Below are 26122 nucleotides of genomic sequence, written 5' to 3' on the forward strand. Positions count from 1 at the left end.
CTCTCTCTCTCTCATGGTTTTTAAAAATGACCCGGGACTAAATGGGTCGGGGGTCCAGTTATCGGGTCGAACAATTCAAATAGTTAATCGCTCAGGTCAGCGGTTTGCTGACCAAAATTAATGGTTTTGGGCAAATTTCCGGTTTTGGGGAAAACCGAAACCGGTCACTTGACCAGTTCCTAGTTTTTTCGGTCCAGTTTTGAAAACTATGCTCTCTAGTACCGTACCATCCCAATACTCATATGGAAAACTTTTTTAAAACTTGTTATTGAAAAATATAATATACGTGACATTTTTGCTAATTATTTTTTAGAATCCTACTTTATTTATATATATATTTTATAAAGTACATAATTGTCTTGAGTTTCATGTAAGTTGTAAAAGTTAAATTCAAATACCATATATCATTATTTACACATTTATATAATGCATGCTATTACACTAGTTAGCAATAAATTCAAAGCCTCACTGGTTGGAAATGTTTTGCATGTCTTTTCCTTGCATATTCCAAGGTATCCACTATATAGTAATAATGGATACAAATGATGTTTAAAATCATCAAACTAGTTATGAGGCTAAATTGTAGTAACGATCTTTATGGTGAGATCCAAACCAGACCAGATAGGAAACTGTTATGGGACTGATTCCCGGGTTGAATGGTCCGAATGAATGACCCGTTCTGACAAAAAAAAAGGTCAAAACTATTGTTTGAGTCAACGATTCAGCTTCCTGAGTCAATAGTTTACTGACCGAATCAACAGTTTTTGGCAAAAAAAAAAAACAATTTTAAGGTAAAAACGGAACCATTTAGATTCTCAGTTTGGTCTGACCGAATCATAATAATGCATATGGCCCACAATCGTTCAATCTGTCGCTTAATATATATGGTTGGCGTGGAGCAGTATCATTGGTTCACGTCCCATTACACAACCATCACATTCATCTAATATAAATTGAGGATGATGGTGATCATGATTACTTAAATTTTTGCTCATAATTTAAGCAATTATAAATTAAAACGCTACTAATTTGAACCCAAGCAAGGAGTCCTAATTTTTTAATACATTCTGCTCCCTCCTATTTTCTATGAAACCAAACACACCTTTAACAAAATGCACAACATTTACATCATGGGAATTGCTAGGACGACAGAGAGTCGAAACAAGGTGGGGTATGAGAAGCTGACACTAACTAGGCTTAAGTGAAAGCTCACGTAAATCCAGATCAGTTGAAAAAAATGTTTCGACCTGAGAAGGTAAATCAGTGGATGGTTCACTAAAATTAAGATTTTGAATTGGAGGAGTGATCACTGATCAATTAGGTAGAAAGAAAATTAAAACTTATGAGCCCACAAGATGGAATTATAAGCCCATGTCATTCGGCCCAAACCAATCCATACATGATTAGTAGCGCCGCAATCCAATCAGTAGATCCCTAATCATATATCCTACCAATGGACCCAATTAACGGGCAACCATGAAATGGTGCCATTGGTAGTTGGCACCTTTAACTTTTGATCGGACGGTTGATATTATCGAAACCACCATTTCGATGATTTTAATTTTAATAACTTCCGTACTAGAGCCACATTTCAATCACCGTTGATTGAGCTGCGTCCGTGGAAAGCTCGCGAAACGCCGGACTTTCCTCAGTGTTCGTACAGGTGATGGATCCGTATTCCTACTTTGTAGCGTGTGTACGACCGCGTAGGATTTAATTACCAAAAATAACCCCATGTGCAATTAAATCAACCGAGATTATTACGAGGGAAAGTAACAGTTTACAAACTCTCTCTCTCTCTCTCTCTCTCTCTGCGCTGGCTGGGCTGTGGTACCTGGTAGCCTGCAGCCACCAGCAATCTACTAAGCGTAGCATTAGTTTATTATTATTTTAATGGTAAATTTGCACTACAGTAATAATGCCGATTCAATAGATCAAACTACAAGTGGTTTTTCTGTGTAGTCCATCGCCGCTCCGGAACCCTAACATGCACCGTTATTTGCTACTACTGCTGCTAACAGAGTAAGTAACAGGGGCGGGATATTGATCCGAGTTGAATTAAGTGGTTTGCTGGCGTCTGAGTTTCGTTTGAAGTTAGGGAATTTTTGAGAACATAATCTGTCTCCTGAATCATCAGTATGAAAGAAGGAAAATCGACTAAATTCAATATTCACCACCAGCTGCAACAGCAGAACGGTCACATCTCTCCTTTTAAGTTTGCCAAGTTGTTAGATCCTGAAGCTTCCTGGGACAAGGTACTGATTTTATGATTGTCTTTTAATTTTCTTGCAATTCTAGTGCTCTTTATTTTATTTGTTTTGAATTGATGTAGTGTTGTATAGGTGTTTGGTTAGGAATTAAGGTAGTCCGCAAATTGATCTGTTATTTAGTTCCTGGGTAAAAGTTAGTAATTTGTCATACTGTTTGACAGAACGAGAGATGGGTAAAGATGTTTTTCCTTCTTTTCTTGCAAATTAGTAAAGTTAAAAGATACCCCCTTTCTAAATTCTCACTTTTTTTCTTTCCCCACTTCAATATTGCGGCTCAAGGTTGCTTCATTGACTTTGAGTTTGAGGAAGAATGCTGTTATCTTCTCCCAAGTCCCAACCCTGTGGTGTGAAGTTTACTTTATCGATTTCTATAGTTGAAATTATGTTTCTTCTTTTAATGTATCGCAAGTCTTTGTAGAGTAGAAAAGTTCAAAATTTCCAACCGTATACATTACTACCTTTGAATTCTTTCACTTCTTAAAAATAATCAGAGATCTTATTGGTGTCTATATGTTGTGATCGTACCCACAGATTAAAAATCCAAGTAGAGATAACATTTTGATTGGGCTACTTTTTGCTGTAGGACCAATTGGGAGATGTCTTGCATTGGATTCGACAGGTGGTCGCTCTTGTGTGCGGGTTACTGTGGGGAGCTGTTCCTTTCGTAGGGGCCATATGGATTGTTGTGTAAGTTTAAAATTTAAATTAATGGTGCACATTATAATATCCAAGAAAAAGGCGTTATGATCTAATGAATATGGTATTTTTCAGCAATCAATTTATTGTTGCTTCTTTTAAGAACCATATTCAATGGTCCTATATATGATTTGAGATGCTATTGTTAACATTCTTTCAACGGCATGTACTTCTGTGGATGTAATTCATTTTTCGAAATGCTGATCCAAAACAATGCATTCTGGATGTGTTTTGGCCTCAGAAAAGATTCCTAGGAAACCAGCACACTTTTAGTTAACTGAGTGCCAGAACATTCTTGTTTGTCCTTTATGAATCTATTCGATTATGAATAGCTGGAACTAGATGTTGGTTTGAAAAAAAAATTCTGTTACTTTTTTTTTTGAGTTCTAGAACTTAATTGGCAAGGCTTATGAAGTTTCTTTTGTCATGCCAAATCAGAGTGGCTCTTTATCATTGTAGTGTTAAGTGGAGATGAGCCAGACTTTTGTTCCACTCCAAGCTAAAATCTTTAGCTATGAAGTTTAAAAGAAGTTTGGTTTTATCTTTATTACAGCCTTTTCTTGGAGTTCATTGGAAGTCAACTTTGAGTACTAGGGTTATGGACATTTGGATTCCTTGTTGGGTTGGTTGGATGGAGATCAGCTCTGACAGATACAGAAATAAAATTCTTGTCATGCATAAAAGACAAGGCTATACAGTTTTAACAGGACAACTTCAAACAAACAAGTCTGGCCATGCCAATACTTGGCACAACACTTCTTTTAGAGCCTTAATGATGTTCCAAGTTGAAGTCCGCATGAGATGTCAGCATTATGACTCTTAAACACTATCACAAGAAAGAACATAGCCAATATGAACTCAAAACTTTGGGTTTCAAAGTTTTCCTGCTTTTTCTATAGTTGATTTATGCAATCCATTTTTTTATTGTTGTGTCCTTATGCCATGAGCTTTGGAGATTGTCATGGAAAATGCCTATGGGCATCTGAATACACATACAAGGACACACATCTTACTAGTCAATCAAAACAATACATAATTCAACATAGGAAAATGGGCAAACTAGGTGTATTTATGCACAGAAACCCTATTAATTGGGCCAGGTATGTCAGGTATCCAGGTACTAATTGGCATTCCATTTGGGAGGTTATTTCTACAACAGTTGAGTTTATTTCTCTTTTGAAAGGCTTCAGATTATTCATCTCCCAAGGCTTCGAAAGCTTTTTGGAAGAAAGGGCTTGGTAGTGAATCTTTCCAATGAAGGAACAGCATTGCAAAACCAGCTAATGAGGTTTAGATTAGGGTTAAAATAGGGGTCATTCTCTCATTTTTAGTTACCTTCCTTCATCTTGATTTTTGTCTGACCTAGTGGGATGTCTTTTGGGATTGTTAAGGAATTTCAAGGCCTTATTGCTTCTCTTAATAAAAATTCTCTTTGTTACAGCATGACCTGGTAGAAGAACTTAAAATTTAAGATGTTATTTGGACCAAAATACCTTTTTCCAGTTGATTCATTGTCAAGCTATTCCTTTGTAATGCCCATGTTTTGATGTTTCCCTTCCTTTTTGAACTATTAGTTGCTTCCATCTCTTTTATGATTTGTCGAAGACACTTAGTATAATAATTATTTTCCCCATATGTCTAGGTTTCTTTTGATGGAGTGACTGTTCTTTCATCAAATGTGAACTGTAGGAACTAGTTTGAGAATTGAAGAACCTTGAACCTCAACCTGTTAAAAAATAGATAGGCTTTTAGGATATAGTTATGTTTCGATAAACTAGTTTAAAATAAATTGGGTTTTGAGGTTCAAACTGATCAAATCCTAATGCCTGCTTGTTAATCATCAAATGGAATTGATATTGCTTAAAGATATTTTTAATCAGCTCTCTTATCGCCAAACCAAGCAATCCAATTGTTATGGATTATTACCCAAAAACACAAAAAATAATTTCTGAAGCTAGGAGTTGCAAAAAAAAATGGAAGCAATTAATTTCCTCAATCAAAATGATAATTTTTTTTTTTTTTTTGGGGGGGTCAAATCCACCATAACCATGAAACCAGAATGGATTGCCAGTGGGTAGAAAAAAGAGGAAGCAGAACCAGAGGATAACCCTGTACTTTGACGGAAGTGCGTTTGGAAACCCAGGTGCAGCAGGAATTGGTGGAATTTTTAGAAGATATGGTACAATTAATTGGGCTTTCAGTGGACCAATTGGGAAAGCCTCTTCAACAAAGGCTGAAGTTATGGCAGCATTACCTGGAATCAGGATAGCAGGAGATCTGGGCTACCAGAACATACTCATAAAAGGAGATTTGGCAAATACCATCAAGTGGCTAGCTGACCCGGGCAGTGGTCCATGGGCTTGAGCTCATTTTTTGGCTGAAGCTAGAGATATCCTCTCTAACTTAAATGCACAGTTGGGCTGGATCCCTAGGGAGCTAAACTCTGCTGCTGATGGCCTTGCAAAAGCTGGTGCTCACAGGGATTTCTTGTTTACTGATAGCTTTCTTCCTACTTAACCTGTGAGTTGTAATTTCTGTGTACATCTACTCATGTACCTCCTGCTTTTTAATAAAACCATCTTTTTCAAAAAAAAAAAAAAAAAAGATTTGGCAAGGACAAGGTCTTTGTATTGAGTATTGACAAAGTAAGGGTGTTACAGTCAAAATGGCATTTTAAATTATAAGAGGGAGAACTTGGGATAAAAAAAGAGGCAATAATAGTGCTTGCCAATATATTTTACCTGTGTATAAATATTTAAATGTAGTTTTTAAAATTTTTTGTAAGATATTTTATTTTTCAAGAAACCATGAAATCTGCCCAGCCTTGTTTTAAGCCAGGCAAGGCCACCCTGTTGACCTGCAACTTGGCAGGAAGACTGTTCAGGGTTTTGTAATATTATTCTCTGTTGCCAAATAATAACAAGCGAAATGCTAGAAGGCTGTTGAGCTGCTTGGGGAACCCTTCTACAGGCACCTCAGGGCCTGTGGAAAGTTGTCTTGTTGTGTTTCCTATCACAGGCCTAAGGTGTCTGCTCTCTGCTGTGGATTGCAAAGCAGCTAACTTAGCACATTCAGAATCCTTCAATGGTCCAGTTGAAATTTGATAAACATGAGAGATTAGAGAAACATCGACATGGTGAAAGCTTTGTTGGCTATGAATGAAATATTTACTATATACCAAGACAAATATACCACACACACTACAAAGAAGGTTTTAAAAAGGTAACATCATCACTTAAAATTAAAATGAAGATCATGCTGCTACAGCATCAGCTGGTTCCCATTGTTAGCCTCATTGGAATCCATTGCACCAAATAACCCCCCTTATTAGTCACATTGGAGTTTGATGATTGCTGATATGGCTTTGTTGTGTGGGACAAAGGCCAATAACCGTATCACTAAGGAAAAAAATTGGGTAAGTTGAAGGCTCTAGACAAGGGGCATTGAAAAGCTCATTAATTTAGTTAATTAGGGAACATTGATAACCTGTTTGTTAAAAGAAGATATATACCTTGTTAGGGAAGAGTGGATGAACAAGGTTTACGTAGGTGATTCCTCATGAATGAGATATAGTTGATGATAGTGCCACTAGATGTGAAAACTTCCTCACCTTCTCATGGGATTTATTATCCCTCAGTGTATTTTTTTTTTAATTGTATGGTGGTATATGCTTTGAGTGACTACTGTAAAAATCCATATAATGAAGCAAAAGAGAGTACAGGGAATTGGAACTTGTTGGCTGGAGGAATTAGTCATGGTCTTATGTAAAAATGCATTAGAATGGTGAGGCACGGTACTGAATGGAGGAAAATAATCCATTCTAAGTATAACTTCAAAAATAGAGTAACATGATATGCTTGTTATAAGGAAAAGGACTAGGGCTTTTCTTGAAGTTGCAGTCTCCTTCATATGACATCTAGTGGTTGGTGAAGGTAGTATTCGTGTGGGGTCATTATCTGGTCCATATTGCAGGCATTACAACCTTAATACCTTTGTAATATGATATGTTTACTTGAACTATGTGATTGCACCAATTATAGAGATTATATTAGCACAAGTCAAAAAGTGACTGTATATCAAGCTCCTATACACACTGAGGCACTTCAGAATGGTCATCCTTATCAAATGTTTCTACTGTTCCATTGCACCCCATGAGATCAAATATAGATTCCCAGTCAATTATTTCAGCCGGAATGAGTAGAAATTTTATTTGTCACACTTGGTGTATGGGTTATCTCTTCAGGACAATAAGTTGTGTTTTAGTTTCCATGGTATTGCCATAATGCAGAAAACAATTGTTACTATAAATTATAAAGGGGTCTCATATTCTGTTTTGTTGCTTGGAGACAAATTTATTGCAAGAAAGTCCATCATGTTGTAGTTGTATCCTTGTTGATTTTCTTTGAAAAATCAACTACTATGTGTTTGGTGTGCGTGTGTATATGTGCTTTCAAAAAAAAAAAAAAAACGTGCTTGTGTGGAGATACCATGAGCAAATGATGAGCACCACTCCCTAAATATTTTCTTTGTAAGGATGACAAGAAAATGCCTAGCCTTTGAACTTTCTTTCATTAAGTTCTTCCTATCATTGCTATGCTGTTTCAGAGTTCTTGGAGATTCTTGTCCTATGAGACTAAGCTATACCATTTTTAGGGGTGGATTCGAGCTGAGCCGAGCCAAATAGTATGAGGCTCGAGCTTGGCTCGCCTAGGAAGTATAAGGCTCGAGCTCGGTTCGAACTAAAACCTTGAGCTCGAGCTTGATTTGAAAAAATATATATTTTATAAAAATTAAAAATTATATATAAAAAATATTTTTATTTGATATTTAACAAAAATAAGAATTATAATATTTTTATTATATATATTATTTTCTATAATTATATTATATATACATATATATATATATATATTCAAGCCGGCTCACGAACCGAGCTCTATTAGGCTCGAGCTCGGCTCGTTTATTAATCGAATCTATAATCTAGGCTCGAGCTCGGTTGAAACCGAGCCGAGCTGAGCTCGAGTAGCTCGTGAAGAGCTTGGCTCGTGGCCACCCCTAACCATTTTGAATTTTGATACTTCTTAGGCTCTGTTTTCCCCTAAGTCTTATTAGATCATTGGCAGTAAAGAGCTAACTGGTCTTAGAGATAGAGAAACAATCCCAAGTAATATGTCATTTATTGGGCTTTTCTTTTGCGATGATGTATTCTCTTCAAAAGCTTGTTCTGCTTGTCAACTTTAAGGAGTTGGTCTTAGGCCCATCCTCTTACATGACCTAAAGCTAACTGTCAGTGATGCCTTTGTTGGTCCGTTTTTTGCGATGATGTACCATACTCGGCTATTTGTCTTAACATTTATTGGTAGGACAAACTTGGGATAAGTCACACATAAAAAAGAAACTGCTCTTTTACCTTAAAACCCTTCAGTTATGCAATGTTAGAACTCCTTTTTGGGATTTTCTGTCTCGACATCACAACTTCAGTGTCTGTGCATGTGTTTTCTGATGTTGTTTTCGAGAATCTAACAAGACATAATTGTTTCCAGATTCCTCGTGCTATCTTCTGGGATTATTTATGGGTACTATTCATTAATACTAAAGGTTGACGAAGAAGATTTTGGAGGCCATGGAACACTGCTTCAAGAGGGGCTTTTTGCTTCTTTAACTCTTTTTCTGGTATGTATAGTCGTGTATAGGAACATGCACTTATGGATTAAATGACCACTCATTCATCAACTAAATGAGAATCTTCTTGTTGTTTTTCCATTGTGCAGCTTGTGTGGATTCTTGTATACAGCTTGGCACATTTCTGATCAGCTGGTTCATGCTGACTCAACAACTATTTTGGCCCAAGTGATTTTTTCTTTTTTATTCACTTTTAGATTTTGTTCATTATTATTGAACAGTTGGATCAAATCCTCAACTCTATTGACGTCTTTTGTTGTTTCAATACATGTTACGCTAGGCCCACAAAACAATGGAAATTTTGTTGGTTTCATCTAACTAGAGTTGTCTTGATTGTGCATTAGGCAGATACGGGGATCATGAACATAGATGCTTCAACTAATACAGGTGAGAGGAATGTACCACAATATCCTTTTACCAAAAAGGGAATTTAGTTGAGTGTTTGCGGAGAATGAATTATCTAATTTTTCTCTTAGATGTTGCCTGTATCTTGTCATCATACTTGCCAAATATTTGCTATTGAATAATCGCATTGAAATGTCTGATCCTATATTCTTGAAATGGTATCATGATCCATAGTTTTGTAATACAAACCAGGAAGTCATCAGTATTCCCCAGAAGTTTTATATTTTATAATAGGGTTACGATCAGGCTAAATAGTAGGATTCAGGGCATTTATGTGTTTATTCGTTTAAATGTTAGAACCCCTCCTAATATACCCATTGACTGAAAAAAAAAAGTGTATTGATTGTTTTAGAGGTATCGAGCGTATAGATATAAGATACTTTGAACCTTGCAATCCAGGACATACGCCCAACACCCAAAGGCCAAAGTTGGGTATCGGTGCATATTGATATCACTAATAAATTTTTGGGTAAAATACAAAAAACCTTTCCTGAAGTTTCTGACAATCATAAAAATCTCCTTATAGTTTCGTTTTAATAAAAAATTCCCCTAGATTTTTAAATAAATTAACAAAAATCTCCTTTCTGTCAATCACCAACACAGAAAACGTTAAACCAAAGAATCAAATCTTTCCAAATGCATATTTTACCCCAAAAGAAGCACTGTAACAACATCTGATCCATGTTCATCAGCAAATTGAAGAACTTCCCTTTCTATGACGGTCTTAGAAATGGCATATGCAGCGCCAGGAAGATTAAATGCCCTGAAAAAATCCATATCTGTCTACACTTTTTCATCAATTTCCCGGATGTTCTTGTTGATGGTAAAAGCAGCTGAGACAGAGGAAGTGTAAATGACTCTTTTCACCATCTTGCAATTCAGACACGTCTTGAGAATGCCTAGTGTTTCCTCTACTGATGTTTTAAGCAGTGTCCAGTGGAGTGAAAGACTCCCTTGCAGCCGTCGATTACAGATTTACAGGTTCAAAGTTGTCTGGTCTGTTGAGATCGTCTTCAAAGATTTGGAGCTTCTTGGATGCACCCGGTAGGATTTTAAGATGATTTACATCTTCCTCGAACTTTGGTTTTGAAAAAGAATTAAAAGGGGTTAATAGGTTACTCTTGAGGAATTGGCAGATGCTCAAAACAAGTCAATGTGTTTTTTGAACATGATCTGATGTTGAGTTGAAAAAAAGAGGGTAAATTACAAAGACCCCCCCGTACTATGGGGTTTATGACAAAGACCCCCTGTACTTTGTTTTGTGACAAAGACCCCTCTATATTATGACCTTGAGATAAAAACCCCCTTCCATTAGCCTTCTATTGATAATATTTTTTAATCCCCATATTACCCTTGTAGAGAAAAACACTTCATCTTCGTGGTAGCTGTTGCAGCGGTGGCGGACTTCCGAAGTCCTCCCTCTCTTTTCCCCGGTCTCTCTTCTTCCCCTTCCACTTTCTCTCCTCCCCCTTCTTCTTTCCGATTTACTCTGTTTTCCGTTCCTTGAAAATAGAGAGAGAAACTGTTTTCCGTTCCTTGAAAATAGAGAGAGAGAAACTGTTTTCCTTCCTCTCCAACATCCTGTCCTGCTGCTCTTGGATGAATTTCGTCTGAAACCTCTTCTTTGATAGAGACAATGGTTGCGGAGGCTATGTTGCTCCCCCAGGTGCATTGGATTGGTAGGCATTGAGGTCCTCGCTTTATGACTCAGAATGGGTGGATAGGGTTCTGTATCAATCCCCTTTTCACGCTAACCAAAGCAATTATGATGCGTTTGTCGTGCAGCCTCCCTTGATGTCTCTTGGTCTACGTTGGGAGACAAACGAATTTGCCGGTGAGCCGGAACTTGAAATGTGGAGCCCGGAGAAGAGTCCAGTGAGGGCCCCAGAGTACCTGTTCGGACGGAATTTTTCTGAGCCCAGAAGGGTTTATGGTCGCAATTCTAGTAGACCACCTGACTGGTCAAGACACTGGTACACTGGGCACTGGGACCGTAGTAGGCATGGAAGGTGGCGTGATCGGAGGCACTGAGTCACTGACTATATCACACCATGACATGCCGACGACCTTGCTAATAGGAAGGATCATTTAATTGTAGTGTAGAGCTGTGAATAGATTCGGTCGTTAGGCAATGATGTTACAGAGAGCTGACGAGAAATAACAGAGAATCTAACAAAACTGGGGACAGTTTCTCTTTAGATTCTCCTTTCGTGATTTTTTAATGGAAAGACGTGAATCGCACCCAAGAGATCATCGGCGGCCTGAGTCTCCTTTCATAATTTTTTAATGGAAAGAATTTGCAGAGCTTTCCGGTGGTACCATTTCGTCTCAAAAGTTGAAAGCCTGAAATATCTCTCTCTCATTTTATCCTGTAAGACGACTTATTTGATTTCTTCGGCTGGTCGCCTTTCCATTTAGTAAATGAGAGTGGCGATGGTTGCCAAAGTCGCTGATTGAACTGTAAAGAAACCGAGTTATTGGACATGGGTCTGATTGGAAGGCGCATTTTATAGATGCTACCTGGTTTTGAGCCGGCCCAAGTATGCAGAAAACTGGGTTGAGTTAATTTTCACATAATCTGAGGTAGATTTTTATCACCACATGTTTGTTGGGCATAGGGCGGATTCAAAGGCTTAATTTGTCATATCTAATTCACAAAACTACATCTTTATAGGGTTATACCAAAAAAATATATATATAAGCATGCCCAACTATATTCCAACTAGGGTTACCTATCAGTCCGTCACTGGGATCAATTCCTCCCATGATGATGGCCTTCGAAGGCCGTGGTGAAATTGGTGGCGGAGCAACTGAGTCGTCAAGCGAGGACCTCAATGTCTACCAGTCCAATGCACTTGGGGGAGCAACACAGTCTCCGCAACCATAGCCTCTATCAAAGAAGAGGTTTTGGACGAAATTCACCCAAGAGCAGAAAGACAGGATGTTGGAGAGGTACGGAAAATAGTTACTCTCTCTCTCTTTCTCTCTCTCCATATGCAAGGAATGGAAAATAGAGGAAATCGGGAAGAAGAAAGGGGAAGGGAAAGAAGAGAGACCGGGGGAGAGAGAGAGAGAGAGAGGGAGGATTTCGGAAGTCTGCTGCCACCGCAACAGCTACCGCCGCTGTTTGTGTATCACGAGGTCGAGGAAGATGAACAATGTTTTTCTCTACAAGGGTAGTTGGGGATTAAAAAATATTGCAACAGCGGATTTCAACGGAAGGGGGTCTTTGTCTCACGGTCATAGTACAAGGGGGTCTTTGTCGCAAAACAAAGTACAGGGGGTCTTTGTCACAGACCCTATAGTATGGGGGGTCTTTGTAATTTACCCCAAAAAAGAAGAAAGTACTTGGATCCAATCGAACAGTGGTGCGAACGGAGTAGCCTTGCTAAAGGAGCCTCTGGATCAACCATGAGGCAATGTACTCTGCTCCACTTGTGACACACACCATTCCCTTTCCCCCTTCTATGTTCATCAATTTCACCAGAAACTGGAATCGAAGTGTTTCTTTCTTTCTTGATTGCTTTCTTTCTTATCTTCTCTGATGCTACTACTGCTTCCTCTTCGTTTACTGAGAACTTGGCCCTTTAAGCAACTCGTATTTTGCTTTGTTTGTAAATGAAATGAAAACACAGTAAGAGAAACTATAAGACTGGATAAAGTGGGATAAGAAAAGAGGCCAAGTAAAGAGGTTGATAGGGGTATTTTAGTAAAAATAGATGCAAACCAAGGTTCAAAATATCAACATGCCCGATACGTCGGTAGGGGTGTATCGAGTGATATCGATAGTGTTTTTTTGCTTTTTTTTATTTTTTTTCAAAACCGATTCAGGGGGGCCTGTTTAAGGCTCCTCCACCCCTTGAACCGGTCAAAACCCCGACACCCCCCACCAGCACGATACGGGCCGACACGTATCGATACTTTGAACCTTGATGCAAACTAATTTGCAAAATGGCAAAATAGGCATTTCAAAATATTTGATTCTTTGGTTTAATGTTTTCCATCTCGGTGATTGATGGAATGGAGGTTTTTGTTAATTTATTTAAAAATCCAAGAGAGGTTTTTGTCAAAAACTTTAAGAGAGATTTTTGTATTTTTATGGGCTCTTATAAAATGCTTTTGTATTGATGTATCCATGCGTAAAGCCACGAAGACATTGACAGGCTCCTGGACATTTGCCAACTTCTCGTTGTGGAAGAAGGGAGATCCCATGGAAGAATATATTCATATAGCCTAGTCTCTTTTGTTCCCTTTCCATATCAAGCACATCAAAGAATACCCCTTCAGTCCTTCACTACTTTACATGCTACATGACCCACTATCCTTAATTGCTTGCTTAGAAATCAGAAATCTCATCTTTATCTCATAAATTTCATTGGGTGGAGAATGGATTTTCTCCTATGCCCCAAACTTGGTGAATTTCACCAACCCCCCTCCCCCTCCTCTCTTGGCCGACCAGGACGTTGTCATTAATCTTGAAAGCACCAATTAGGGGAGGGGGGGGGGGCACCTCAGACCCCGCATGTGGCACAAGAAGCATACCTTGAATGAATTCATGAGTCACGTTCAACCAAAGCTTGGACGTCCAAGTAGGTCAACCATGCATCCATGATGCTCGATCTTGGGGGTGATGCCAAGTTCATGGTTCATAGCATCAATACATACCCCGATGGCCCGACCATTGAAATTTCATCAGCTTGCAAATTGACATCTTCCCCTTGCATTCGAGAAAACTCTTAAAGCATTTTTATTTGTGCCAAGCTAATAATGATGTTGCCTATTCTAAACAGTCCATTGGAATGGAAGCCGTTAATTGGATCGGTACTAAACGAATGACGGGCTCACCTGCTCCTAACAAGTAATACCCAGTAAACCAAGTGATCTATCAGCGAAAGCAATATTCCATTGGTACAAAAAAAAACTTAGCTCATGTCCTCGAGCAAATGTTCTACTGTAGAACCCCAATGTGAAATTGCTGAATGACTAAAACTTAACGTTTATTTGTCTGTTAAGATTACAGTCTCATGGCAACCAAGATGAAAGAATGAAGCAACTATACATGATGATCATTGAGAATAGCACGCCAAGTGAATAACGGCTGTGCCATCAAATCATTTACCACCATCTTTGACCACGATTTGAACCTCCTTGTCGGACCAAGTAAACGCGACCGTAAACCCATCGTCTGCCATGTCTAGAAATAGATTGCTGCATAAAATCCCAATCCCATTCACATGTAAGGAATATAGGAATGGTACTCGTGTGAGCAGATATTCGATGTTTACCCAACATAAATTGCAAGGGTAGAATTAACTATTTCTATTCAAAACCTACAACATTATCTAAGATGATATGGAGCAGAAATAAAATTTTCAACAGAAATTTCTTCCCTCCACTTCTTCTGTATTGTTGCAGTTTTTTTATGGGAGTAACCTCTTGTCACCTATTTAAGTTGTATTTGCTTTTATCTTTAGCAATACATTTTTTTCTTTATTTATCTTCAAAAAAAAACGTTAGGAACATCTTCCTTGATCTTAACTTCTTACCCTAAATTCACATTTGTCTACTCATTAAAAGGTAAGTTTGAGTATCCTGCATTTAAGACCCTTCCAATGGGAGATAATGGGGCATAATTTCCTCAAAGTTGTGACTTGAGATTGAATAGCTGAATAGACCAAGTTCTACATCCAGGGCAATAGGCACCATAAAACAATGAAAGTGCGGAATATCTTTTCTTGGTTGATAGCATGGTAAAGCATTTCGTGCAGAATTTTATGCCTCCACTCAGGAAAAAAAAAGGAATCAGAGTCATTTATATCAGTTGCATAATGTCTATATTGGCTGAAAGATCTCACTCCATTTAGAAACCATGAAAATTGCACAGCTTCTACAGCCAGTATTAAGACTTTGGATCTTTTTTTTTTTTTTTTTTTGATAAGCAAACTGAAGAGTATATATCCATCCAACAAAAAGACTATGGATCTTTTCCATCAAGGATCATTTCCAAAAGCAAGAGATAAGTCTTTTATAATTGTTATTATTTTTTTTCCATTTAGGCCTGTGCATGTTGTTTGGGATGTTTTCCCAAATCAACTAACTTCTAGATTTTTTCTTTTGTCAACAACCAATTGCTAGGAACATACTGACTTGGAAGAAGTTAACTTGGGAAACCATTGCTTTATTATCTAATCCATAGATAATATTTCCTTTTCATTATTAATGTCAACTAAAATATAGATTATATAAAACAGAGTGCTCTACATGTAAATTCATGCATACTTCTTATAATCAGCATGTGCATTGACTATAAGAAAAGAACATAGGGAATATTTACCTCAACCTTGGTGCGGAACTCTAGAGAGGACTCACATACATGACAATCTGCCTTATGAGGAGCTCGATTGGATTGATCTGCCCTCACAAATGCAAAGACCTGCAAGGAAATATAGTTAGTGTTTAAAGGGAGTGGCTCAAGATACTTTTTTGTTGAAGAAGACGGACTCAGAATATTTTCATAAAACTTTGGAAATTTCTGAAATGAGTAAAATCTATGCTTTATCACAACCAACCTCCTCCCCACAATTTGGGCATGCTCCCTTTAAAGCCACCAAGTCATTTTTCCAGAGGCCCTGAAGTGCTCCAACTGCAACAAGTTGCACTCAAGTAAACAATATTGTTTCAGATCATAATGTTACCCTGCCCCAATCATCACCTCCTTTGTTCACAATCTCCTTTGTTTGTTTTTAACTCAACTTGGTAAGAGCAAAAACACCTCACTACAAGATTACCAAGTTGGAGTAGCTGAGTTTCCAAGTATTGATTAAAGAATACTAGTATCCATAGTTGTCAAGGCGTTGCCTAGGCAATAAGGTGCTCATGGAGGGTACCCTTGCTTAATCAGAAAGATATTTTTTACATGGTGCTCTTGGATACTTTCATATTCTTAATTTTTTGAGATTGTAATAATAAAATAGACATCATTAAACTAAATTATTCAGTTTAAGTTAAAATACTAGTTTCTTTTTATTATTTTTCTCATTTCTTAGGGTTCAATCAACATGTATACTACCTTGAACCCTACAAAGACTTCAACTTGAACTGATAAGCATGGAGGAACTCAAAATTTTATCCAATCAACACATTCATTAGTTTCATCATCATCATCATCATCTTCTTCTTCTTCTTCTTTTCCTAAGACAAAAATAGAGGCTCAGCCCCCTCTATTTTATGAAATTTCTTTTCTTTCTTCCATTTTTTCATCAATATGTTGATTTACTATGTTTCAAATGAGGATTATACATTTTTCATGAAGATTAAAGACAATTACTTGCAAAAGGCAGATGCTGCTTGCTATGGAACCCAAGGAATTACCCTAGGATTCATGGTTTTTATTCAAAAAGCTTATCACCTAGGTGACTAGATGATAATTAATTGTGAAAGATGGGTTTTATTCAAAAAAAAAAAAACCTAGTCTCGCCTTGACACCTTGAAAACTATGCCTCTAGGGTCCACTGCCTTACTTTGACAATCAAGAAATACAAAGATAGCTTAACATGTGGAACAACGAGTTCACATAATCACAACACTTTCTTTTGACCCTTCAATAAAACACGATATGCTATCAACCAAAAGAAAAACTAAATCACCTAGTGAGTATTTGCCTAGCTGATTTGGTTTGATGTTTTTCAAATGGCCACAACACTTACTTGTGGCCCTCTAATAAAATAGCAAGGCACACACAGACATGCTATTAATCAAACAAAAAACCAAATTATCTAGTGAGTGCATCCTATTGTTGCTACCCTAAATGATACACTAACAACCCACTAGCATATTGAAAAATTGAGATTGTTTCTACAGTTTATTACCTTACTGTGACAATTTAGAAATACCAAGGTAGGCTAAGAAGTTGAGTGGTTAATTCAAACGATCATCACCTTACTAATGACAATTTAAAACACAAGTATGCTATCAATCAAGTATGGTGGTGTTTTCAGGAATGAGGGCAGAATTATTGGTCTATTTTCAGGGCCAACAAGTGAAGGGGATACCTTTGAGGGCTGAGATTTTGGCCATGTTGGAAGGTGTGCAAAGGACATGAGCATTAGTAAGCTCGTTATAGAAGGGGACTCAAAGCTGGTGGTGGTCTGGCTGCAAAAGGAAGGAACCGGACTTTGGAACTACAACAATAAAAGAAAGAAATTTAAATGGCTGACATGAGGCATGCATGTGAAATTGAATTGAGTTAAAAGAACTGCTAATGGATGTTTGATGCATTAGCAAAACAAGGGGTGGGAAGAAATCAGTTTTTTTGGGCTCAACTTAACTTTATTTTAGTTTTTATGGAGGGTTAAGAGATTTTATCTCTCCTCTTTTGTAGTTTGTCTCTATTTATTAATGAAATATGCAGTTATTGATCAAAAAAATGAAAAACCAAATCACCCAATGAGCACATGCCTGGGTGATTTGGTTTTGATGAGTTCACATGGTCACAACATTTTCTTGCAACCCCACAATAAAACACAAAAATGGTAACAATCAAATCCCTCAATGAGTGTGTATGCCTTTTTCCTACCCTAAATGATACAAAAAATAACCTGCTAACATATGAAAAAATAGACACTACCTCCAAGGTCTACCACCTTACTATGACAAACAAGAATTGCCTAGGTAGCCTAATATGTATTATGATGTGTTCATATGGTCACAATACATTCTTGTGACTCTCCAATAAAACACTAACCTGCCATCTATCAAAAGAAAAATCAAATCATCTAGGTGAATGCATGCTTGGGTGATTTGATTTTGATGAGTTCACATGGACACAACACAACACTTCCTTGTGACCCTCCAATAAGTTGGTAACATGCTAATAATCAAATTTCAAAAAAAAAAAAAAAAACACCTTGTGAGTGCACGGCTGGATGATTTGGTTTCAACTAGTTCACATGGTCACAGACATTCTATCAATCAAATGAAATACCAAATCACCCAATGAGTGTATGTCTGTTGTTGCTACCCCAGATGATATATAAACCAACCGCTATCATATGAAAAATTAAAGATCTAGGGTCCACTACCCTATTAGGAATATCAAGATATACGAAGGTAATGTGTGGAGCAACAAGTTCATAGAATCATAATACTTTCTTATGGCCTCTAAAAAACCGTGGACATCCTATAAATAAAAGAAAAACCAAATCACCTAGTGAATGCATGTGTGGGTGATTGTTTTGATGAGCTCACATAGTCAAACAATTTATTGCAACCATCCAATAAAACACGGACATGCTGCTATCAATCAAATGAAAAACCAAATAACCCAGTGAAGGCATATCTACTATTGTTACACCGAATGTTACAAAAATAACCGCTTGCCCTATGAAAAAATAGAGACCATCTCAAGGATAATTATGACAATTAGGTAATATAAGGTAGCTTAACATGTAGAGTGATGATTTCACATCGTCACAACACTACCCTGTGACTTACTAATAGAAAACAAGCATGCCCCAATCAAATAAAAAACTAAACCCCCCCACTGAGTGCACGTCTCTTGTTGTTACCTGAAAAAAAAAAATACAAGAAAAACCTGCTACTACCTCTAGTCAAAGCTGTCAAGGCAATGCCTAAGCGATAAGGCGTTCATGGAGGGTCGCCTTACTTAACCGCTAAGATATTTTTTATAGGGCACACTTGGATAATTTCATATTCTTAACTTTTGGCATTATAATATTAAAACAAACATTATTCAAACTAAATTCTTCGGTTTGACTCATGTTGATACCACAAATGACTCTTGCTGAGATCTCTTTTAGTTCATTTTAAGAAAACGTTAAATCTTCAAAGAACATTTTGAGAGCTTAATAGTATGCAGCCAATGAGACAACCATAGTTGTCAAGGCAACGCCTACGCAGGCACATAGACGACAAGGAGCCCTTGGAGGCTCACTTCACCTAATCGTCAAGCAGTTTTGTATGTTGTGTAATAAAATACTTTTATATTCTTAATTTTTTGAGATTGTAATTATAAAATAGACATTATTAAACTAAAATTATTCATTTTGTGTGCTTATATATTAATTTCTTTTTATTATTTTCTTATTTGTTAAGGTTTAATCAACACAAACATTGCTAACTACTTTTTTTATCAATGACTGCTGTATTGAACCCTCAAAGACTTCAAACCTGAATCAATAAGGAAGAACTTAAAACTTTGTCTAATCAACACATTTTCTTCTTCCACCTTTTCTTTTCTTCTTTTCCTATAACAAAAATAGGGGTTTTGGACCCTATATTTTTCGGATTTTTTTTCTTTCTTCTTTTTCTTCTCATGGATATGTTGATTGCCAATACTTTAAAAAGAAGTTTATACTTTTCTTGTGAAAAATATGGATAATTATTAAGTTGATTGTCTATACTTCAACACATTATCTAGGCAACTAGGCAATAGTGCACCCCCTATTGCCTAGCCTCACCTTGGTGACTTCAAAACCATGGAGACAACCTTGCTAAAGCTTTTGTACATCCTTCCCCTTTATTTTGCAATAATAATTATCATTTTTCAAAAAAAAAAAATTAGTTTGAGGTAAATTACTAGTTTCTTTTTATTATTTTTGTTAGGGTCCAATTAACATGTATAGTGTCTTCAACCCTCAAAGGCTTCAAAGCCTGAACTGATAAGCATGGAAGAACTCAAAATTTTGTCCAATCAACACATGTTGATCATTTTCATCCTTTCTTTTCCTTTCTTCCTTTCCTAGGTCAAAAATAGAGGCTCAACCCCTTTATTTTTTGAGTTTTCTTTTCTTTTTTCCTTTTTTCATGAATATGTTGATTTTTATGTTTAAATGAAGTCTATACATTTTTTATGAAGATTACAAACAATTAGTGGTGAAAGACGGTTGCTGCTTGGTATGGAACCTTGGTAATTGTCCTAGGACTCATGTTTTTTATTCAAAAAAGCCATTGCCTAGGCGACTAGGTGATAAGGCACCCCTTTGTCACCCAGCCTCATCTCGATGCCTTGGAAGGTATGTCTCTAGGGTCCACTCCCTTATTTGAGGGGTCGGTTTAAGTCCCAGCTACCCTCTAAACCATGGCCTAACCCGATACACCCCCTGTAGGGGCGTATCAGGAAGGCCCTGATACATAATATTTTGAACCTTGCCTCCAATAAAACACAACATACTATCAAACAAATGAAAAACCAAATCACCTAATGGGTGTTTGCCTGGGTTATTTGGTTTCGATGTGTTCACATAGTCGCAACACTTACTTGCAACCTTCTAATAAAATACAAAATGAAAAACCAAATTATCCGATCAGTGCATCTTGTTGGTGCTACCCCCAATGACACACTAACAACTAACATATGAAAAATTAGAAACTGCCTCTAGGGTATACTACTTTACTATGACAATTTAGAAATACCAGACTAGCTTGAACGATGAGTTCACATGACCACAACATTTTCATGCCACCCTCCAATGGAATATAAGCATGCTATCAATCAAATGGAAAAACCAAATCACTAAATGGGTGCATGTGTAGGTAATTTGGTTTAAAGGAGTTCACATGGTCACAACACTTTCTTGCAACCCTACAATAAAACGTAAACAATGCTAATAATCAAATCACCCAATGAGTGCATGCCATTTTCCTACCCCAAACATACAAAAATAACCTACTAACATATGAAAAAATAGAGACTACTTTAATATCTAATATCTATTACCTTACTGTGACAATCAAGAAATGTCAAGGTAGCCTAACAATTTATGCTTGTTGTTGGTACCCCAAGTGATACATGAACTACCTGCTATCATAGGATAAAATGGAGACTACCTCTAAGAACCACTACCTTGCTAGGAATATCAAGAAATATGAAAGTAGCCTAACATGTAGAGCAATGAGTTCACATAATCATAACAGTTGCTTGTGGCCTTTTAAAAAACCCAAACATGCTATAAGTCAAAGGATAAACCAAATCACCCAGTGAATACATGCCCAGTTGATTTGGTTTTCATGAGTTCACATATTTACAGCAATTTTTGCAACAATACAAAAAAAAAAAAAAAAAAAAAAAAACACAAAGAATGAGGCCCAATGGATTCATGATGTTCTATATGGCTAAAAACAACAAGACTATTCACAGTGCCATAAATTTGACAAAATCATAACAGCATATGCATTCAAACATTGTCTAGAATCACTTCAATGACTAACTTAAAAACCAATTGCAACTGATTTTATACCTACATGGAGCACAAAACTTGACTGAATAATAAACCTTTATATCATAAACAACCAATTATAGTTCATGATTTCATGGATATCTTAAAATGAAATGATGACAAGGACATAATAGATTCTACTACAATTATCTCCCACTTCATAACTGTATTTTTCTAGTATACAATATATAAAGTTAATGCACGGGTTCATGATTAATTGCATATATATAAGGTTCAAAATTTCGATACATATTGTAACTTTGACTCACCTGAACCACCCAATATCAATATTTTGAACATTGTGCATATATCAAGAACTAATGTACTTCAAATAATGATAACAAAGAAAAGAATCACAGTAGTTCCTAGGGATTTTGGCATTTACTATTTGACAAATACAACATGGCATCCTTTTATTATTCATATGTACACATTACATGATGTATCATTTTTTTTATCTTCTACCACAATGCCCAAATACAGATATTGACATGGGCACAGACAAGGATACATGATACAGGGTTAAATTCTCCATAGACTAAAATCCCAGACACAAAAACAGGTATATGCATCTCATATAATATGCTAAAATCATGTTTTATATCTAATACTTTGAGCTCAATGTCACTTCTCAAGACTCGTACCTTGCCAAAATTAATTGCATTTCTAACATATATAGATTTTTTATATTATAATTTGCTTAAACATACCATTCAACATTTAAAGGTGCTAATATACATCTAAAAGTATTCATGTAGTATATTGTGTTTACGCATGTATGCGTATCTAGTTATCATAGTTTTCCACTATTCTCAGGATTTAGCTGACACCTCTCAAAAATAGTCTGCTATTGATATTTGACTAAGATCATCATGATGGATTAAACATGAAACAGAACTCATGTTGCACTTTCCAGAGATAAATACTAATAGCTGAGAGGACATCAAGTGAAAATTATTACCAGAAGCTGATGCAACTGGATAACCAATCAAAGACCCCAATGCCATGAATAGAATGCCATTCAGCATTGCAAGAAATTCCAATGAAGGAGCTTCTCTAATCAGGGGAAATCTTGAGTTTAATGCATCATGATAAGCCAGACCAACGGTGTAGATTGTCGGTAGAAGAAAAGCCAAGCTGCCAAATGCAAGTAACAGGATCCATACACTTGCTAATGCCAAAACCTGTGAAGGGTCTTCCTGCCCTACACACAAGTCATTAAATCTTCTGGTTGAGAAAATGGTACTCCCATGCAGCAACTCAAAAAAAAAAAAAAAAAAGAAAAGAAAAGAATTATCCCCCCCTTTTATATATGTGATTGCTCATCAATGAAGGTTTTCCCAATGATTGTCCCAGCCGTCCAGGGTTTTGGGAGGGGTAGACTGGATACAGATCTAGCCTTCAGCATTTTTTTGCACAAATTGGCCACTCTCATAATCAAACTCATGTTCTTGTCAGCAAAAGATTTTACCATTGGATCAAGCAATGGCCTCTATGTGATTGTTCATCAATTTAAATCAGCAACTGCATTTGGCTGCTTATTGGTTGAGGCATAGACCAAATATCAAAATAGAGAACCCTACCCTTTGATCTAAGGATAAGATTTTGGTGGCCAAAGAAGTATAAATAAACAAATAACCAACTCAGAATAGGTCCATGGACAACCTTAAAAAGTGTCAAGTTGTTCTTCTTTATAGGATATGCCCCACCAAGAGTCATTATCTATATTAACTATGAGGAACAGTGAGATGCAACCTCATATATATGACCAAGGTCAAGGGTGAATTCATCTTGCAAAAACAAAACTCTATATATTATCACCTCAGCATCTGCATATGTTAATTGTCGCCTAAGGCTGCATCGAGGATACTTGATAACAGACTTTGAACCATACCACCGCAGTTTAAGCTGTTCAGAATATTCTCACAAAATCAAATATTTGAACATGTAAGCCACGACACCATGTATTATGTATATCTAGTTACATGGGATAAAGATAATATTTAAAGTCACCTCTACTTTATCAAACATGTCGTCAACAATCAAAGGTTTCCCACTGTAATAAGCATCTCGTGCCTAGAACAATAAGAAACAGTTAGTTTCTTCTACAATAAAGGATTAATCATAAACAGATTGGTTGCAGGTCAAGTCATGCCATAATGAATATAAAAATCACCAGCATGACAAAACTGATTGAACAAACAACTTCATAATGTCATGCAATGCTAAGTATTGTAACAAGATGAGTGAGATAAATAATATCAATGCTTAAGGATCTGACCTATGGATCATACTGAATAAGTTAAGATTTGATTAGATTTAGTAATCTATAGCTTCAGTATTTCCTTAGTATATAGTCATCAAATTTAAACCAATTTGGGTTCTTATCGTAAGACGCGATTATACAAATAGGATGAAAACACCTTCTCTTTTATAATTTTCCTCTTTTTAACACGCATGAACAAATCAGACTCAACATCAAATCTGCGTCTAAATCAACTAAAGTAGACAGGAACAAGAGGGCAAAAAAAATAGATTAAAAAAAAAAACAGTAGAGGGTCAAGATATCATTCATCGAGAAATTGAGCTTCGAAATTGCAGTTAGTAATCGAAAACAGAATCAAATCATACCTGACGATAAAGAGCCTCTAGGGTTTCTTGACTTGCCGTCTCGATAGGTCCAACGAAAATACATGAAGGTCCCTCAACGAGGGCCAGTTCCGAATTGGAGTTGCGTAAGCTGCGGGCAGAAACGCGATTACTCTTGGTTGAGATTTTGAGTGGAAAAGGAGCAATCGTTCTATGGAGCAGAGAAGACAAAGTGTTGTTCCTGGTGAGTTCAGCAAGAGTCGACCCGGTCGAGGGCGGGGAGAAGGTGCTTGTGCCGACCATGAACCAAGCTGTGGTGGTGGGGATGTCGCGGAGCAGGCAATCATGGCAGTTAAACTTATAGCCACAAGGTGTGTGTTTATTTATAACTATGAGCCACTCATTTTGTTCTCTTGGCGTGTAATAACGAACCATCATTATAAATAACGATCTCATGTTACTCTTCTACTTCTAGTTTTGAGACGTGACGGAATTGACTACCGGCCCTGCAGCTCCCGTTGTATGTGTTCGTGTTGTATACTATCAAGTATAAAGTACCAACCACTAGATCAGAATAATTGCAATCATTGTTGAGAAAAAATCTCGGTCCTGAGTCCTGCATGCAGGATTTTGTGGCAAATCTTTTTTTATATATATTTTGATGACATTGGCATTTCGCAAATGTGTATTTTTTTTGGAAAATTTTCGATTAATACCCTTTACTTCCACTTTGTTCCCTCAACTTTAAAATGAAACGATTCGGTATCCGAATTTTCTCAAAATGTGTCAATATAGTATCTATCTATGTAAATATATTAAGCTGAAATATGTACCTAATAGGACAGTTTTTTTCTTAAAAATTACAAAAATGATACTCTTTACTAATTCTTTCTCTTCTGTTTTTTGTTTTTTTTTTTTTCTTTCAAATTACAAAAATGTCATTCTCTCCTACCAATTCTCTCTTTCTTGCTTTTTTCTTTCAAATTACAAGAATACCACTTTCTATTTTTCTTACAAATTACAAGAATGTCATCTCTCTCTCCTTATAAATTAAAAGAATGCCACTCTCTTTCCAACTGAGGGAGACCTCAACTCGGCATCTCAGTTGCTAGGGGACTTACAATCGAAGGTAGTTGAGTTTGAGTCGAGTCGAGCTCGAACTTCTGAGATTAAGTTCAAGTTTCTAATTCGAATTGAACTCGAGCTAGACGATACCTTGACCACTGAGAGAGACCTCGGCTTGGCACCTCGATCACAAAGGGAGATCTTGGCTTAGCACCTTGACAACTAAGGGAGACCTCAGCTTGGCATCTTGTCAACTAAGGGTAGGGGTGATCATTTCAGCCCGCCCCGAAAATTCCAGGCTTGGGCCTAGGTTTTGTGTTCAAGCCCAGCCCGAGCCCGGGCTCATATCAGGCCCGCAAATTTTAGGGCCGGGCTTGGGCTTAATACTTCAAGCCCGGCCCGGCCCGCATATATTTAAACTTACACATTTTGTGTATAATGTATACATGTTATTTTACATTATATTATATATTTTATATATAAATATTATAACATGACATGTATAATTTATATTATATGTAATATTTTATATTATATAATATATACAATAAAAGTTTATATGCATGTTATGTCATTTAATATAAAATATTATTGATATATAATGTTTTATATATGAAAGACATTGGCCCGGCCCAACCCATGATCACCCCTAACTAAGGGAGACCTTAGCCCGACACCTCGCCTGCTAGGGAAACTTCAACTCGACACTATAGTAGCAGAGGGAGACCTCAGTTTGGCACCTCAGAGGTAGCTGAGCTCGAACTTCCGAGCTTTTGACTCGAGTCAAGCTCGAGCTCGAGCTCAAGTCTCTAATTCGAGTCGAGCTCGAACCTAATAGGTTATGAGCGAGCCCCTGTAACACAGGGCCCCCTTCGCTAGTTTATTCTTAAAAGACCATCAGTTATGTGTATCACATGACATCACGTGCAATTTAAGATTTTTGAAAATATTAAAATTATCTTTCAAAATAAAACATTGTTCATCATCTTCCTCAAAAAGATGAAACAAAGTTGCAAAACAATGAGTTAGGGATCAAAGTCTAGACTACCAGCTCTTTTCTCCCTTCCTTGTTGAACCATGTCTCTTGTTTTCTCTCTTTTGTGCCAATTTATTGCATCTTATTTCATATTTTCTCTTTTTTATTGGTTTTGCTTTTTTCTTTGAAGTAAAATATGTATT

General features: G+C 36.9%; 2 protein-coding genes across 2 annotated transcripts; one reads left to right on the forward strand and one right to left on the reverse strand.

Moving 5' to 3' along the window:
* The first annotated feature begins 1779 nt into the window (after positions 1 to 1779).
* On the forward strand, positions 1780 to 8966 carry LOC104601036 (uncharacterized). The gene is made up of 4 exons (XM_010264219.3): positions 1780 to 2255; positions 2854 to 2957; positions 8510 to 8639; positions 8738 to 8966. Exons 1-4 carry the CDS (start codon positions 2139 to 2141, stop codon positions 8774 to 8776), a joined length of 390 nt encoding a protein of 129 aa, XP_010262521.1. The 5' UTR covers positions 1780 to 2138; the 3' UTR covers positions 8777 to 8966.
* Positions 8737 to 24328, reverse strand: LOC104601038 (PGR5-like A protein). The gene is made up of 7 exons (XM_010264220.3): positions 23921 to 24328; positions 23303 to 23365; positions 23111 to 23197; positions 22251 to 22488; positions 15623 to 15696; positions 15388 to 15486; positions 8737 to 14261 (listed from the first exon to the last, which is right to left on the reverse strand). The coding sequence occupies exons 1-7, from the start codon at positions 24314 to 24316 to the stop codon at positions 14169 to 14171; spliced, it is 1050 nt and encodes a 349-aa protein (XP_010262522.2). The 5' UTR covers positions 24317 to 24328; the 3' UTR covers positions 8737 to 14168.
* Positions 24329 to 26122: the final 1794 nt, after the last annotated feature.

The sequence above is a fragment of the Nelumbo nucifera genome, chromosome 2, assembly GCF_055504915.1.
Source record: "Nelumbo nucifera cultivar China Antique chromosome 2, China Antique-T2T, whole genome shotgun sequence".
Taxonomy (NCBI): Eukaryota; Viridiplantae; Streptophyta; class Magnoliopsida; order Proteales; family Nelumbonaceae; genus Nelumbo; species Nelumbo nucifera.